Source organism: Phoca vitulina, unplaced genomic scaffold, assembly GCF_004348235.1.
Source record: "Phoca vitulina isolate PV1807 unplaced genomic scaffold, GSC_HSeal_1.0 scaffold5, whole genome shotgun sequence".
Taxonomy (NCBI): Eukaryota; Metazoa; Chordata; class Mammalia; order Carnivora; family Phocidae; genus Phoca; species Phoca vitulina.
Genome location: NW_022589708.1, coordinates 55,824,061 through 55,839,564, shown reverse-complemented (window position 1 = coordinate 55,839,564; position 15,504 = coordinate 55,824,061). Strand labels below are relative to the sequence as shown.

Sequence of the window (15,504 nt, the reverse complement as noted above, 5' to 3'; positions counted from 1 at the left end):
GACAGAGACAAGGGAAGACCTCTTTAGTGCTCCACTGGAGACCTCCCTCAGCATGGGTTACGAGCCATTAGTCAATACTCTAGGGCTATTTTTCTTCAAAAAAAAAAAAAAAAAAAAACAGACACGTTTCTGCAACTTCACTATACTTTTAGTCTTGGCCTCATCTTCCCTGAGCAGTTAAATATTTCCTAGATAGTAGAAAGTAAGAATGACTCTCATAATACTTTATCTTTTAAAGGTGGAAATCGAAGCTAAGTCAATTGATCACAGAAATGAGAGGGAACATGCCATTATATTTTAACCAGTGTGTAAAGAAGGCTCTTATGTAACCAGCCATCCGGGTCCTTCTCTTTGTTTTTCAGCAAATTGCTGTTGGGATGAAGCTTTATAGCTTTGGAGTCCTCGTAGCCATCTTCCTCTTTTGTGAGCAGCATGTCTTCGCTTTTCAGAGGTAACCCAATAGAATCTTAAATGGTGGGGGGCCGTTTTCCTCACTTGTTTGCCCTACGTGGAATCTAGTCAGTGCACTAATGTGGGGGGCAAAATGTTAGAAGTTTGAAGGTCAGCTCTTTCAGAAACTTTCCATGTTGCCCTGACAAACAGTACATTTTAGTGTAATAAGGATCTCACTAGATCTAGGGTCTTTTTTTGTCTTTTCTGGCTCTACTTTTATTACTGAGAGAAACCTGGATGATATGTATATTCAGTGGCTAGGGAGATTAAGAAAATAGAAGCTTTTATAAAAATAATTATTTACACTCTAACACATCACATGACTTACTTTTTTTTGTCTTCACCCACAAAATATATTAACTAGGTAATTTGTATTAACCATGAATAATGTAACTATGGGTAACTATGAATATTTTCCTCTTGTACATGGAACACAGGAAGGAGAGGAAGGTAAAGGTATGAAACAGGAGGTTTAGGTTGGGCATGGGTATTCACAAGGGATATGAGAGGAAGAATAGATGTGTTAAAAAGAACGCATATATGAACGTGTCTAATTCTTATTTTGCTTAGTTGAGTGATTCCCTGGAGATTTTCTACTATAAACCACCTAGAAGAGTACAAATGAACTTGTGTTCTAACACATATAATATATGGCAAATAGTCCCAGGCTACGTGTAAATTGTAATGTATTAAGTAGTGAACTCGTAGACTTTTAAAATTGATACTATTTCCTTTGGAATTATCTTTTTTTTCCCCTGTGTTTTGCTTCTGTGATTCTTCTCTTCTCCCATTATCTCCAAGACAAATGCCTCTCCCCATTTAGTAAATAGTAAAGAGAGAAAAAACAAACCAGGGACAGGAAAATTCTGTCAAAAATACTTACCTTGGGGCACCTGGGTGGCTCAGTCTGTTAAGAGTCTGCCTTCGGCTCAGGTCATGATCCTGGGGTCCTGGGAACGGAGCCCTGTGTGGAGGTTCCTGCTCAGCGGGGAGCCTGCTTCTTCGTCTCCCTCTGCTCCTGCCTCCCCTCCCCTCTTTGTGCTCTCTCTCTCAAATAAATAAATAAAATCTGTAAAAAAAAATACTATTCTGAGTCAGAAAGAACCATGGGACAGCATTTAAGAAAACAGAGCTTGACTTGAGAGCCTGACGCTGTGTTTATACATCATCACTGATTCTTTTTTGTTCAATATGATTGTCAAGTGTCATGCAACAAAGTCCATCACCAAATAATGATTGTTATTGATTCGACATGGCAGTCAAATTGCTGGAATAATTGGTGACTTATATCTCTATGCGTTATCAATAAATAAGATGACTATAATTTCTAAGGTCCTTGCCAGTTCTAATATCCCATAACTTGGTGATTGGCTTTAATTAAAGGTAGGGGAGAGGGAAAGAGGAAAACTGGTATGAGCATGTCCAGGTGGGTACTGTAGACAGTGGCAGTTATCATCCACCGGGAGGGGAAAAGGAAGGGACACATAGTTATATAGTACCTTTGTGGTCTCATGCACTGGGCCCGGCACTTAGAAATGTTATCTCATTAAATGCCTGCAATCCTACACCCTAGGAATCTTGATGGCGACACCTTACAGAGAAGGAAACTGAGCCCTAGGAAGGATAAATCATTTGCCCCAAATCAAACAATAAGTGTAGAGTTTGGATTCGAACCCATGTTCGCCTCATTTCAACTCATTTCACTGAATAGCATTGCCACTAAAAATCTAGAAATTAGGAAGAAAGCTAATCTGATGGAGGTCAGATTTAGAAACAGTGAGCCTGCAGAGAAGACAGGTGGTCCAGAATGCAGCCTGGGAGAGGGATGGGCTGGAAGTTCAGCGTCAGGGTCCTCACCTGCAGTGGGTCTTTGGTGGCGTGGGGCCTGCCCCTTGGCAGCCGGCGGCCGCAGAGCGTGACGGCTCACGCACGTGCCACCACCTGGATCATATCATGAACTGAACCCCTGGATAAGACAATCATTAGTGAGGTACTTCCAAAGCTTTACCATGTCGCTTCAAAATGAGAAAGCATATAACAGTTTAGTGGAACTAAATATTACACAAATAAAGGACTTATGCAAAAAAATAGCAAAGAAATGAATGAGGATATTCCTTCAGGCACGGCTTTTCTTACTATTTCTTGCTTCAGCATGTACTTTGGAGTCTGATCGATATCTATGCTTGAAGAGAGGAATAAGAATATGACTATATTTTAACCAATCACATGGTATTGAAAATATTGTCCGTGTGTATTGAGGAAGGGTGAGCTGCAGCTTTGTGGGCAGATACATATCTGATTCCTTTCTCCCATCCGTCCACCAGAAAGAACATTCCAAACTCTTCTTTCTGTGAGTAAAAAAATATATATATATTTTTACCAACTGTTTCTGAGCTCTGCTTTTCCAGGAAGAGCCTATTACTGAAGCTAAAACGGAAATCTAATTTCATTCAGGGCGAGAGACTTTGATGAATTATTTCTGGGGGCAAGAATACAACCCCTTCTAAAAAGAGCTTACAGTCTGGCTTTTCCCTAAAGCTGTTCTCTGCTATTGTTTTCTTGTCGTGATCATTTTCCTAATAGCACTTTGTATTCAGGCAATCTCTTACTGGCTGATTTGTAGGTGCATTTTGATACATCTCATCAGCGAAATGCCCCGGAATGAGAATGAGAAAAGTTTTAAAGGCATTAATACCATATGCCAAAGAGAAAAGCAGCCAAACAAACAAACAAAAACCAAAGCATGTCTCCGAGGTCACGTGCTGTTAAAGGCCAAACACCGTAAAGGGCAAAAATAAAATCCTAGCAAGAACCTTGTAAACAGAGACATTAAATGTATTGTGCTCTGATGACCTAGGAGCAGCCTGTCAGCGGAGGCGATTTATTTGAAACAGGGAAGGGGGGGGGGGGAAGTACAAAGGGAAGAAGGAAAAAGAATTGGGAGAGTGGAGAATGGTTGAGGAGAGAGGGCTTCTGAATTATTAATAGACCACAGGACTTGTTCCTTCTGTCAACTTCATACACGATCTGCCACCTGGAGACCAGTTTATTCTCTTTCCCTTAGCTCCCCCTGATATATTATTTTCATCTTAAAGAACAGGGGACTGGCGGCCTTAAAACACTGTAATGCATAAAACAAAATTGCAGCCTCAAGCGCTGTTCCATTGTTCAGAGGCATCTCACCAGCTTTTCAAATTCAAAAATAATCTTTCAGAACTACGGCAAATGTGAACCTTCTTCTGTAAACCATAGCAGGGGACAGAGCTTGATGAGAATAATCATATTCTTAGAGGGGAAGCAACTGAGGAAAGTCTGTCAAGTATTAAAATCTTGGGATCTGGAGATAGCCCCAGAGCTGCAACTTACTAGTTATGCAGCCTTGGACAATTTACTTGTCCTCTTGGAAATTCAGTTTATTTTTTGTGTAACATGACCTGTTATTTCACTGTGCTTACACTTTTCACTCGATATTTAGTGCAAGACTATTTTTTTTTTAAATCTTCAATTGGCTACCGGTTAAATCCTCTAACTGTATCACTTCAGAGATGCAATCAAAACATTTCTTTATTTTCTCATCTCCCTTTGCCCTATTATGTTCCATGTGGTAGAGTAATCTTTCTCTGCCCCTACATGGAAAGTGTGCAAATACTGACTTTTTAGTCCACTCTTAAGTAACTGATAATTTTGGGGTCGTGTTAACATGCAAACAATCTCGATGTCGAAACTAGAATATTGGGTCCATTCAAGGTATTATTCAAATGTCAGTTTCTATAGGAAAACAATTCCTCACGCCCTCTCCATACACACCCCTGACTCTTTTTCTCATTTGCCCTTTTCTTGGGTTTTAACTTCTTAGAAATTTTTCAGATTCCTTTGCTGAGGAATTCTCCAGACCAGGGATAGATGCTTCTCTCACTAGGTGGCCATTGTGACTCCATGTTTCACCCCTAGGAATCTTGCCTTCACCCCCACGTTCTTGCCCCTGTAGGCGGCGTTATCCGACAGCATCTGAGTTATAACTACTTGCCCATGAAGTATTTCTTCTTTTGATTTTAATCACTGTCCAACCAACTGGAGACCAGCCACATGCATGTTTAGCTGGCTTGGGAGCAAGCCAGGCACCAGTCCCTGTGTCCCTAAACTTGAGGAAACATGTTCAGACTTCCCCATTACCCCTTGAAAGTGCCCCCTTACTAGCTGGAGATGAGGGAAGTAACACCTCCAAACTTCATCCTCTTTGGGAGAAAGGGTACTGACGAGACTGCAACAACGTGCTGCAAAGAAATGTTGTCACAAATCTTCTCCCTTTCTCCACTCTGACCAGCCTTCAGAGCCTCTTTCTGATGAAGTAAGGGGGCGCTGAGTCAGGAAACTGATTTTCAGAAACTATGTAAGCTCTACATAAGGTGGCCTGACTGACCCTCATCCCATTTCCTGATTCTATTGTGTTGGCACTTGGGCCAAACAGGTGGAGACAGGAAGAGTCTGGCTCACCACAGTTGGAACGTGGACACATTAATATATTGTATGGTGCAGTTGTACCCTCATCATTTTAGTCCTCCACACTTCCCGATTTATTTTTCTATATTTCCTTAAATTTTTTTCTCCTTAAGAAAGAGGCCCATTGGGATAACACATTTTTTACCTTTACTTTTTCTTTTTTTCTCTTTTCTGTTGACTAACTTTGGTCAAATACATTAGAAAAATGCCCTTATCTTCTAGTCAACACAGCACTTCCCTTACGTGGGATTGAAATGTAGCCTGTTGGAATAATGGAGAGCACATTGCTGGGTAAAAGGCATCCCATTTCATTGTTAGCTTAAGCTAACAGAGTTGGCTTAAGAGTGAACAGAGTTCACTCTCAAATTATGATTTACTTATATGAGTCCCCACTTCTTTATACTTCACATTAAAAGAGAGCTTTGAGTTTTTCACTCTTTGGCTCAAATACCCCAAATGGGGCCCAATGACCTTATAAATAAGGGCCACAATCCTGACCCCAGCTTTTAAGACTCTCAGTGGTCAGATCCCATCCTGCCCATTCATCCTGCTTTTATTTCCTGGTACATCCCAACAGAAGCCCTATATTCCTGCCCACCCGGATCACTTGCCATTCCTTGAGCTCTGCTTTCGCTTTTCCACTTATGTATCAGTACTTATGCCATTTCTTCTCCAATTCATCTGCCAAACTTGTACCTATCTCAGTCTAATATCCCTATATTTACCATATCTTGCCCATCTCAGAAGTCCAGCTCAAAGTGTCTCCATTCTCTGATGACCTCAGCCCCCAATAACTTCTGACTTTGTATTCTTATAACAGAGAATACAAACTCATAGAGCACTTCACATGTTTTATCCCACATAGTAGACCCCTGTATCTGTTGTGGGTTAGTTTCCCCAGGAAGCAGGCTCTGAGATAGAGATTTGTATGTAGGACGTTTCCTGGAAAGCGATCTTGGGACCAGCATTTGTGCAGGAATGAAGGAAAGACAACTGGATGAGGAGAAACTGAAAAATGACGCAGTCACATGAAGCCCTGGGATCCCTAAAGCTGAGTTGTCCGTGCAAAGTTGTCCCACACTGGGGCAAGGGCATATATATATATATATATATATATATATATATATATAGTATATAACCCATACTTATTAGTCATTGGAGGTGGACTATACCTGGGAAGGGGCATGACCTTGGCAACATGTCCTTCTTCAGTCAAGGAAAAGTCCTAGAAAGGGACTCGAGTGACTGCAGCCAACACCTCCAGAAGCTGGGGAAACAAGAGTTCATTCCTGCATGGGGACCTGCGCAGCACAACATGGCGTCTCCTATAGTCCAGCCCTTGTGCCACTCAGATCAATCTGCTTCCAAAATAAGCTTTGGGAGCAGCTCCTCTGGATTCTGGTTGCTCTCCTTTGCTGGAGGAAACACACAAGAGGAACATTAGTGGGATTAACTGCAGCCCACCACAGCTATACCTAGTCTTGAGACAATAACCAATACTCATCTTTTTTCTTTTCTACAATCCATTCTGCTTCCCTTTCACAGTGCTTACCGTGGTCTAGATGACTTACCTGGTGAGATGACCCAGCCCCTCGACCTTCAAGGGTCAGAGCCTCCAATCACCATGTCCTTTTGGGCCATGACTGTTGCATTTGTCCATATACATCAAAATTGGACAAGGGAGTATTACAGAATGCCTAAGTTTATCATCTACGTACCAAATGTATTCTTCCCTGCCAGCGTAACTGTGTGTGAATGCAGCCCTCAATATCCTCCTGATGATCAAGGTCACTTACCCCTTCCAGCATAACTCCTCTCCTTCCTGATAATCTTTTGGGACAAGGAGACTGAAATGACTGGGTAGCTGCAACAGCAGTCAGTTTAATAAGACTCTTGCCATGACCCCTGTGGGAGTTTTTCCTCTTCTGGGAACCAGAACTTTTAAATTTATAGAGCCATATTTGTAGATTGCAAGTACAAATTCCCCTAATTCACCTGGAATGGTGGTGAATAAAGCCACTTCAGCTTGGTTCCGGGAACCATGTATTCTAACTTGTAGAGACACCACACCATATAATGATTATTGATTTAAAACTGCATCCTGGAAGATGTTGCCCCTTTCCAAGCTAGCACCTCAGATAATCCATTCTAATTGCTGTATGTGGCTAGCTGCTTCTGGGTGGTGTGGTACGTGATATGTCCAGTGGATCCCATGGAGGTGCCCATTCTGCACCTCCCTTGTTGTAAAGTGGATCCCTTAATTGGATACAGAGTTAGGTGGGATCCTGTGTGGATCAAACATTATATAAGTCCTGCTATGGTAACATTAGTTGAGACCCTGCAGGTAAAAGAGGCAAATCCAGACCCAGAGTGGAAGGGGACCAAAGTAGGCAACTTCTCCCCAAGCGGTTGCTTGGTTTCTTCGTGGAATGGTGCTGATTAAAGGGCTTGGTTTTGGTTTCTATTGCTGTCAAGTTGGACATTTGGCAGCAACAGTTGCTCTATCAATCTTGGTGAGTAAGAACCCATCCTGTTGGGCCACGCAAAACTTCCCATCCTCGCCATCATGGCTATTCTGTTCACGTGCCCTTTGTGCCAGCATTGGGGTGACTGTTGACAGAGGCTGGCTGACATCAACTGCCTAATCATTTTGTTTACATAGTTAGTTAGTGCCTGTTGTTTGGTGGGTGCTCTCTGTTAGGGGTTACAATGTGATACAAAGATCTCCACACTTTCTTCCCACTTCCCTAGTCCTCCAAGAAGCAGACACCAAGTTAGAATTAGACATACAAGAGATGTATTGAGAAAAATGCTTGAAAGGAAGAAATGAGGAGGGGACAAGAAGAGGCTCTTGGGAGAGACATAAAACTGCAATGCTGATTTAATCCTTGTGGAGGAAAAAAGGAAGGAAGGAAGGTGGAACACAGAAGGTCTTAGATTGTAGTGCAGTTCTAAGAAAGTTTTTGCAAAGTTGATAAGATGGTTCTTGAGCTAATGTCATCCATCCGAAGAGCCCCTCCCCCCCATCTTTCAGTAATGAGCCTGCTTTGGTATCCCCACCTTGCTCAGTTATTAGCTGTCCACAATGGACCCATCTGGTTTTTGTGAAAGCCAGACTAATGAATTTAAAGTGGATTTGTAGAAACCACCACCCTTGCATCTTTAGGTCTTTAAGGGTGGCACTAATATCTGCCATTTCCCCCAGAATGCTTCTTTGGTTTGTTTGGGATTTTTTTCCTTCTCCTTGCTGAGGGTGAGGGCTTCATCTTTTGGCTTTTCCCACTATGACAGCTCTTACTTTACAGGCAAGGAACTGATGTGGGGGTTCTACCAATTACCAAGTATGTCCATCTCAGTTTTACATTTGGGGACCAGGGAAATGATCATTGGTGGGTCCATAGACCCAGTGCCTCCACCAAGAGCTGGACCTAGACTAGCACTCCAGACCTCCAGGTGTCAGTGTCAGCTTGGACCCTGCATCCAAAAGACCTCAGAATGATCAAGTATTCCCCTTTCTCCAGTGTGCAGAGTTCCTGAGTACATTTTCATAGGTTGCTTTGGGAAGGGACAGAGGAAGTAATGATCGTATACCCTTTCTATACTGTTGCAGGGTCTTTCCTTGGGGGACTCACCTCCCCACTTCAGGAAAGAAATTCTGGGTCTAAGAACCTACATCTGGAAACTGGGCAATGGATTGTGACTCTTGATTGGGATAGCTGTCCTTAGCTTCTCTCATATTCATCCTTGATTTATTTCGATTGTAAAGATTGAACAATGCTTTTGTTGGCTGCCATTTAGCCTGCCCCTGAGAACTCTATGTTCTTTTAACTAACTCTATAGCTTTCTGTGGATCATGTTCTTCTGGGCCCAACTTGTCAAGGATGGTTAAACACTGCCACCTGGCTTCTATTGTATAACGATTTCGTCACCCCCATTGCTATGGGAGAGCTCAGTTCTGTAATGTCATCTCTTACTTTCAGCCCTCAGAATCTACTCCCACCTCTCCTCCTACCCTCGTAACTGGTAGCTAGGGTTAAGTCATGACATAATCTGGCAGCACAAGTGCTGAGTATGTTAATAAAGGAGAGGGACTATATCTCCAAAGAGGTACACTCACCCAAGATACAGGATTTGACATTCTAGTTAGATCCTTGGGAGGTGGTGCTAATTGCTGCTAGGATTTTTTTTTTTGGAAGCTTGGAGAAAACAGTGGCCTACATTTAGTGAACTAGAAATGCCAGAGCTATTATGGCAGATGGTGAAAGAAAAAATAAAAAAAATTCTTAGAACAGGACATGCTAGAATGAAAATACTATAAAAGACTAGAAAACCCACTATACTCCCCTGATGGGCTCAGAGAACATTAAAAAACAACAAGGAATGTTCTAGCAAAAAGGTCATCAGCAGTATAAGAAGCTTGGCAGTGGTTTTTTCACAGTTAGAGTAACATTTTAATAGTTTTTCCCCCGATTAAATAAAATAAGAGCTTTTTTTGGTTAATTAGTAATACGGAAAGGCATAAAATTGGGGCGAAAAAAGACAGAGATTTCATCACCCTGAGAAAACATCATTAACATTTTGGTGATCATTCTTTCCTGTGTTTGTCTATACATTTATATACACCCTTGTATAATTTTATATTCGTCAAATATCGGATCTTCTATTGGAACTATAGAGTCCTTTCTTTTAAAAAACAATCTTATTACCTCCCCCCACTTCTCTCACCTACCCAGTCTTTCAACGGCCATCCCCCACCATCCAAATCAACGTTAACTATGTGCTGCTTATTCATTCATCACTTTTCTCCTGCTTTTAACACATGTAATTTTCCTTTTTCTTTCTAATATATTTTTTTCACAAAAATGGGATATTTTATAGACTTCTCCATATCTTGTTTCTTTCTCTTAGAATGTCATGTAAGTCTCCTGCAAGTTAACTGTTATAAATCTAACTCATTCTTTATAATGACTACAAAACATTCCAGAATGTGCAGACATCACCATCATTCAACAATTCTGTTACTGAGAAGCATTCATGTGGTTTCCAGGTTACTATGAATGATCCTGCAGTACCTACCCTTTAATATATTTCTTTAAGCACTGGTTGAATAATGTACACTAACACTGTACCAGGGATTGACATAAAATTTCCTAGTCTCTTTTTTCTGTGAGCTGGTCTTTCCCTCTTCTGAAAATCAAGTCTCCATAGACTTATTTCCAGAATCTAAATCTTTTAATTAGGATTTCTAAAATAAAACCACCCTCCATTCTGCTGTCAAAGTTATTCATATAAATCACAAGTGATGTCCTTTTCTTAACTCCTAATTGCCTATAAGATAAAGACCAGATTTCTCAATGTGCATTCAAAACCTTCTCTAGAGGAGGATGAAAATAAGTTTTCCAGTTAATTTCTGTCTAGCTACTATCCTATCCTACACTTGGCAACAAGGAACAGCTTGCTATTTCCCCAACAGTGCCTTTTTGTCTCCTGCCACAGGGTCTTTCCACACTCTAACTTACCCAATCATCTCTTCCATAATGCCTTTGCTAATAATGACAAGCATATGTTGTCATAACCTCTTTTGCACTTCCAGAGCTCTTGTTACATTTTTTTAATAAAAATTTTATTTGGAATAATTTTAGATTTACAGAAAAGTTGCAAGATATTACAGAGAGTTCCTGAATACTCTTCACTCAGTTTCCCTTACAGGATCTTACATTACCATGTTATATTTGTCAAAACTAAATATCCAACATTGTTAACACTATTACTATTATCTAAACTCCAGACTTTGTTTGGATTTCATCAGTTTTTCTACTAATGTTCTTTTTCTGTTTCAGGATCTAATCTAGGATACAATGTTGTATCTAGTCATCATGTTGCTGATATTCAATTTTTAAGTGCATATATATACATAGAGAGAGAGAGAGAGAGAGAGAGAGTCCAGTTTTTTATTTATTTCTGGCAGGAGAGTAAACCTAGTCCTTGTTTCTCCATCTTGACTAAGAGCAAAATCTAAGATTAGTTTTGTTTTGTTTTGTTTTGTTTTTGTTTTTGTTTTTGTTTTTGAGAGAGGGAGAGAGAGAATCTCAAGCAGGCTCCATGACCAGTGCAGACCCCGATGTGGGGATGGAGCCCACAACCCTGAGATCATGACCTGAGATGAAATCAAGAGTCAGACACTCAACCAACTGAGCCACCCAGGCACCCCAAAGTCTAAGACTAGTTTTATTTTTTTTAATTTTTTTATAAGATTTTATTTATTTATTAGAGAGAGAGAGAGACAGCATGAGCAGAGGAGAGGGGCAGTAGGAGAAGGAGAAGCAGACTCCCCGCTGAGCAGGGAGCCCAATGTGGGGCTCGGTCCCAAGACCCCAAGATCATGACCTGAGCCCAAGGCAGACACTTAACTAACTGAGCCACCCAGGCGCCTGCTAAGATTAGTTTTAAATAAAGAAAGAGAAAAACATTTTCTTTGTGATCAAAAAAAATACTTAACCCACATTTCAAGGATAATATTTGTCTAAAAATAAAAGAAAAACTTCTTTAAGTTAAAAAATGGGCCCCCTCTGGCAAATGCCACCAATATAGCTTAATGTTAATGTAAATAAAATCGTTACTTCGAGGCATACTAGAAATTTGAGAATGCCATTGTTGTTAACAGATTCCACATATATCTGCAATTCCTCACCTCACTGCCTCCATTCTCTATTTATCCAAATCTCCCTTACCTGCAAAATGGATAGAAAGCTGCAAGAATGAGAATATTTTTTAAGAAATTCTTTCCTTTCTGATTAGGTGGTATGTAAAAATAAAGTCAATCCACGTTGATTCACACTAATCTATTGCCTTGGCTTTGCAAGAATTGCTGAGCATCCCTTATGGCCCCAGCAAGCATTATAAGGTAGAAAGAAATATTACAAAGCAAAGGTGAGAAAACAAATTAAACCAGGTGTCTACTTAAAAAAGAATCTATTGATGTAATTCATCACATTAAGAGATGAAACTATAAAACACTCTGCTCATCTCATAAAAACAGGATAAAATCCACATCCATTCCTTATAAAAACTCATAGCAGAGAGTAGAAGGGAACTTCTTTACCCTGATAAAAGGCACCTATAAAACCCTGCCACAAGCATTCTAATGGTGAAACATTATAAAATTTTTCTTAAAAATTACGCATCATGCATTTTATTTCCACTTCCGTTCAACACTGTACTGCAGGTCCTGGTCAATACAGTCAGGCAAGAAAAAAAATTCTACAAGCTTTGAAATGAAAGAAGCAAAATTTAGTATGTACAATTGTAATGATTTCTTGCAAAGAAAAAAACCCAAAATATCTACATTAAAATGGTTGAAACTACCAAGGGATCTGGATAGAAAATTAATATCTAAAAATTTATTTCATTTCTATGCCTCAACAAGAAAGAATGAAGAGATGGAATACTAAAAATCACTATTTATGAAAGAAAAAAATTTGCTAGAATAAATATAATAAAAATATGCAATATATATATATATTTTAAACTGGAGAATGGTTTATTCAAGTGTTCAAGCAGGTGAGTAAAAGAAAACAAACCATACTCAATGCAGAAACCGTTTCTGGAGGGCCGTGACCTGCCCACGTTCTCCGTGACTAGCTGTTTGGTGAACGGTCAGGACGAACACGAACAATACACATTAGGCTGGAGAGAGCTGCCCGTTTTCCTAAGAGAAGACAAATCTCATTTTTCACTAACTTCATGTAGAAACTCCCCATCACCAACAAGCCTTTAGGTCACCAACTTTGTTTTGGCCCTATTAAAATTCTTGAGAGTATCCCGAATTGGTATTTTTTTCTAATACTGCCCAAATAAACCTAGCCTTTAGTAAACCTAGACATCACAGGCATCGATGCCCATATGTAATATTTTTATGGATAAAATTATAAAATATTTTTGACGGTTATTAAAGAATGCCTAAACTGGTAGGCAAATCTATTGTATTAATGATAAGGAGACTCAGAATCAGGAGAATGTCAATTCTCCCAAATTATTGATTTATAATAATACTAATCAAAATCCAAACTTTTTTCATGGAACACAACAAGCTGATTTTTTTAAAAATTCAAATCCAATTAATTAACATATAATGTATTATTTGTTTCAGAGGTACAAGTCTGTGATTCATCAGTTTTACATAACACCCAACGCTCACCACAACACATAGCCTCCCCAGTGTCCATCACCCATCCTCCCATCCCCATTCTCCCATCCCCCTCCCCTCCAGCAACCCTCAGTTTGTTTCCTAAGATTAAGAGTCTCTTATGGTTTGTCTCCCTCTCTGGTTTTGTCTTGTTTCATTTTTCCTCTCTGATTTTTAAAATTTATTTGGAAAAGCAAAATGTCAAACCAAGAAAATCTCTAAAAAGAACTAGACAAGGAAGAGGGGAAACAGGAGCTTGTCCTGTAGGTTGTTAAGATTTAATATGAAGCTACAATCACATGGATGAATGGTATCAGCCCAAAGATAGACAAGTAAATCCATGGAACTTAAAAGAGATCCAAGAAATAGACCACACCACATCAGTAAGGGTAATCCTTGATTATGCTATATAACTAATGCACCCTGAAATAGCTTTACTTGCCACAACACAGGTTTCTTTGTCACGCATATCAATTAATGAAGCCATCCGGCTCTCCCTGGTCCTCTCCTCCAACTTGAAGATCTGGGCTGCTTCCCTATTACAACTCCTTGGGGTTCTTTGCTTCTAGTCCAGGGTAAGAGACCACATAGCACATAAAGACTCCCACCTGCTCTTAACTGTGGCACACCCCTCCCTCCCACATTTCCGTTGTTGAGAACTCAAGCACATGGTCTCAATACAACCACATGGAAGGCTGGGAAATGCAGATTTTTTGTGTATCCCCAGAAACAAAAAATGATGTGATGAACCAGCATTGTCTCTGCCGAAGAGTATGAAAACTTATACATGACAGAATTGGCATAGCTGATCCCTGGGGAAAGTATTAATGATTAACAAATGACGCTAAGAAGAAAAAAAGGAACTCAAGTCCTTCTTTACACGGCACACAAACAAATAATTTTCAAATACATTTAAAAACTTAAATAAGAAAGACAAAAGACAAAACTAAAAGACAACCTAGGGAATGGGAGAAGATATTTGTAAATGACATATCTGATAAAAGGTTACTATCAGAAATATATAAAGAACTTATACAACTCAACATCAAAAAAATAGAAACCCAAAGAAACCCCCAAATAATCCAATTAAAAATGGGCATAAAGACATGAACAGACATTTCTCCAAAGAATACAGGTGGCCAACAGACACATGAAAAAATGCTCAACATCACTCATCATCAGAGAAATACAAATCAAAACCACAGTGAGATACCACCTCACACCTGTCAGAGTGGTTAAAACAAAAAACACAAAAAACAACAAGTGTTGGTGAGGATATGGTAAAAAAGAACCCTCATGTGCTATTGGTGAGAATGCAAACTGGTGCAGCCACTGTGGAAAACAGTATAGAGGTTCCTCAAAAAGTTAAAAATAAAATTATCATATGATCCAGTAATTCCACTATGTATTTACCCAAAGAATACTAAAACACTAATTCGAAAAGATGTACCCACCCTTATGTTTATTGCAGCATTATTTACAATAGCTAAATTATGGAAGCAGCCCAAGTGTCCCTCAACAGATAAATGGATGAAGAAGATGTAGTATATATATACAATGGAATATTATCTAGCCATAAAAAAGAATACAATCTTGCCATCTGCAACAACATGGATGGATCTAAAGAGTATAATGCTAAGTGAAATAAGTCAAACAGAAAGACAAATACCATAGATTTCACTCATATGTAGAAATTAAACAAGCAAATGAACAAAGGAAGAAAAGAGAGAGAGAAAAACCAAGAATCAGACTCTTAACTATAGAGAATAAACTGATGGTTATCAGAGCAGAGGTGGGGGGAGGGAATGGATGAAAGAGGTGAAGTGAATTAAGAGTACATTTATCATGATGAGCACTGAGTAATGTATAGAATTGTTGAATCATTATATTATATGCTTGAAACTAATACAACACTGTATGTTAACTATACTGGAATTCAAATTAGAAAAAGAAGAAAGGCAAAAGAAATATAAGAGAATATCTTTAAGACCTAGGGATTGGGAAAGAGTTCTTAAACAGTAAAGCACAAACCTAGAAGGAAATGATGGCTAAAAATACATCATACAGAGAGAAAAGAGAAACAAACTGGTACAAGATATTTTCAATACATTTAACTGCCAAAGGGTTAGTATCTAGATTATAAAAAGAAATTCTACTAGTAGAATGTCACAAAAAATAATTGAATGGAAATAATTGTACTTCATTAGTAAGTCAGAAAATTAAAATTAAAATTACATTAAAGATTCCATTTCAATTCAACCATTCAATTGGAAAAATTAAAACGTCAGGCCGCATCGAGGGTTAGCAAGGAGGAGGAGCTATAGGAAATCATTTCCACTACTGGTGAAAATATAAACTGGTGTAAA

The 15,504-nt window shown here is 39.3% G+C and overlaps 1 protein-coding gene across 1 annotated transcript in view; it reads left to right on the top strand.

Moving 5' to 3' along the window:
- Positions 1 to 300: 300 nt before the first annotated feature.
- CPB2 (carboxypeptidase B2) overlaps positions 301 to 15,504 on the top strand; it is a 48,541-nt gene continuing 33,337 nt past the window's right edge. Inside the window, exon 1 of the mRNA XM_032402489.1 lies at positions 301 to 451. Coding sequence (XP_032258380.1) covers positions 378 to 451 — 74 coding nt within the window. The 5' untranslated portion in view covers positions 301 to 377. The remainder of the gene's footprint in view (positions 452 to 15,504) is intronic.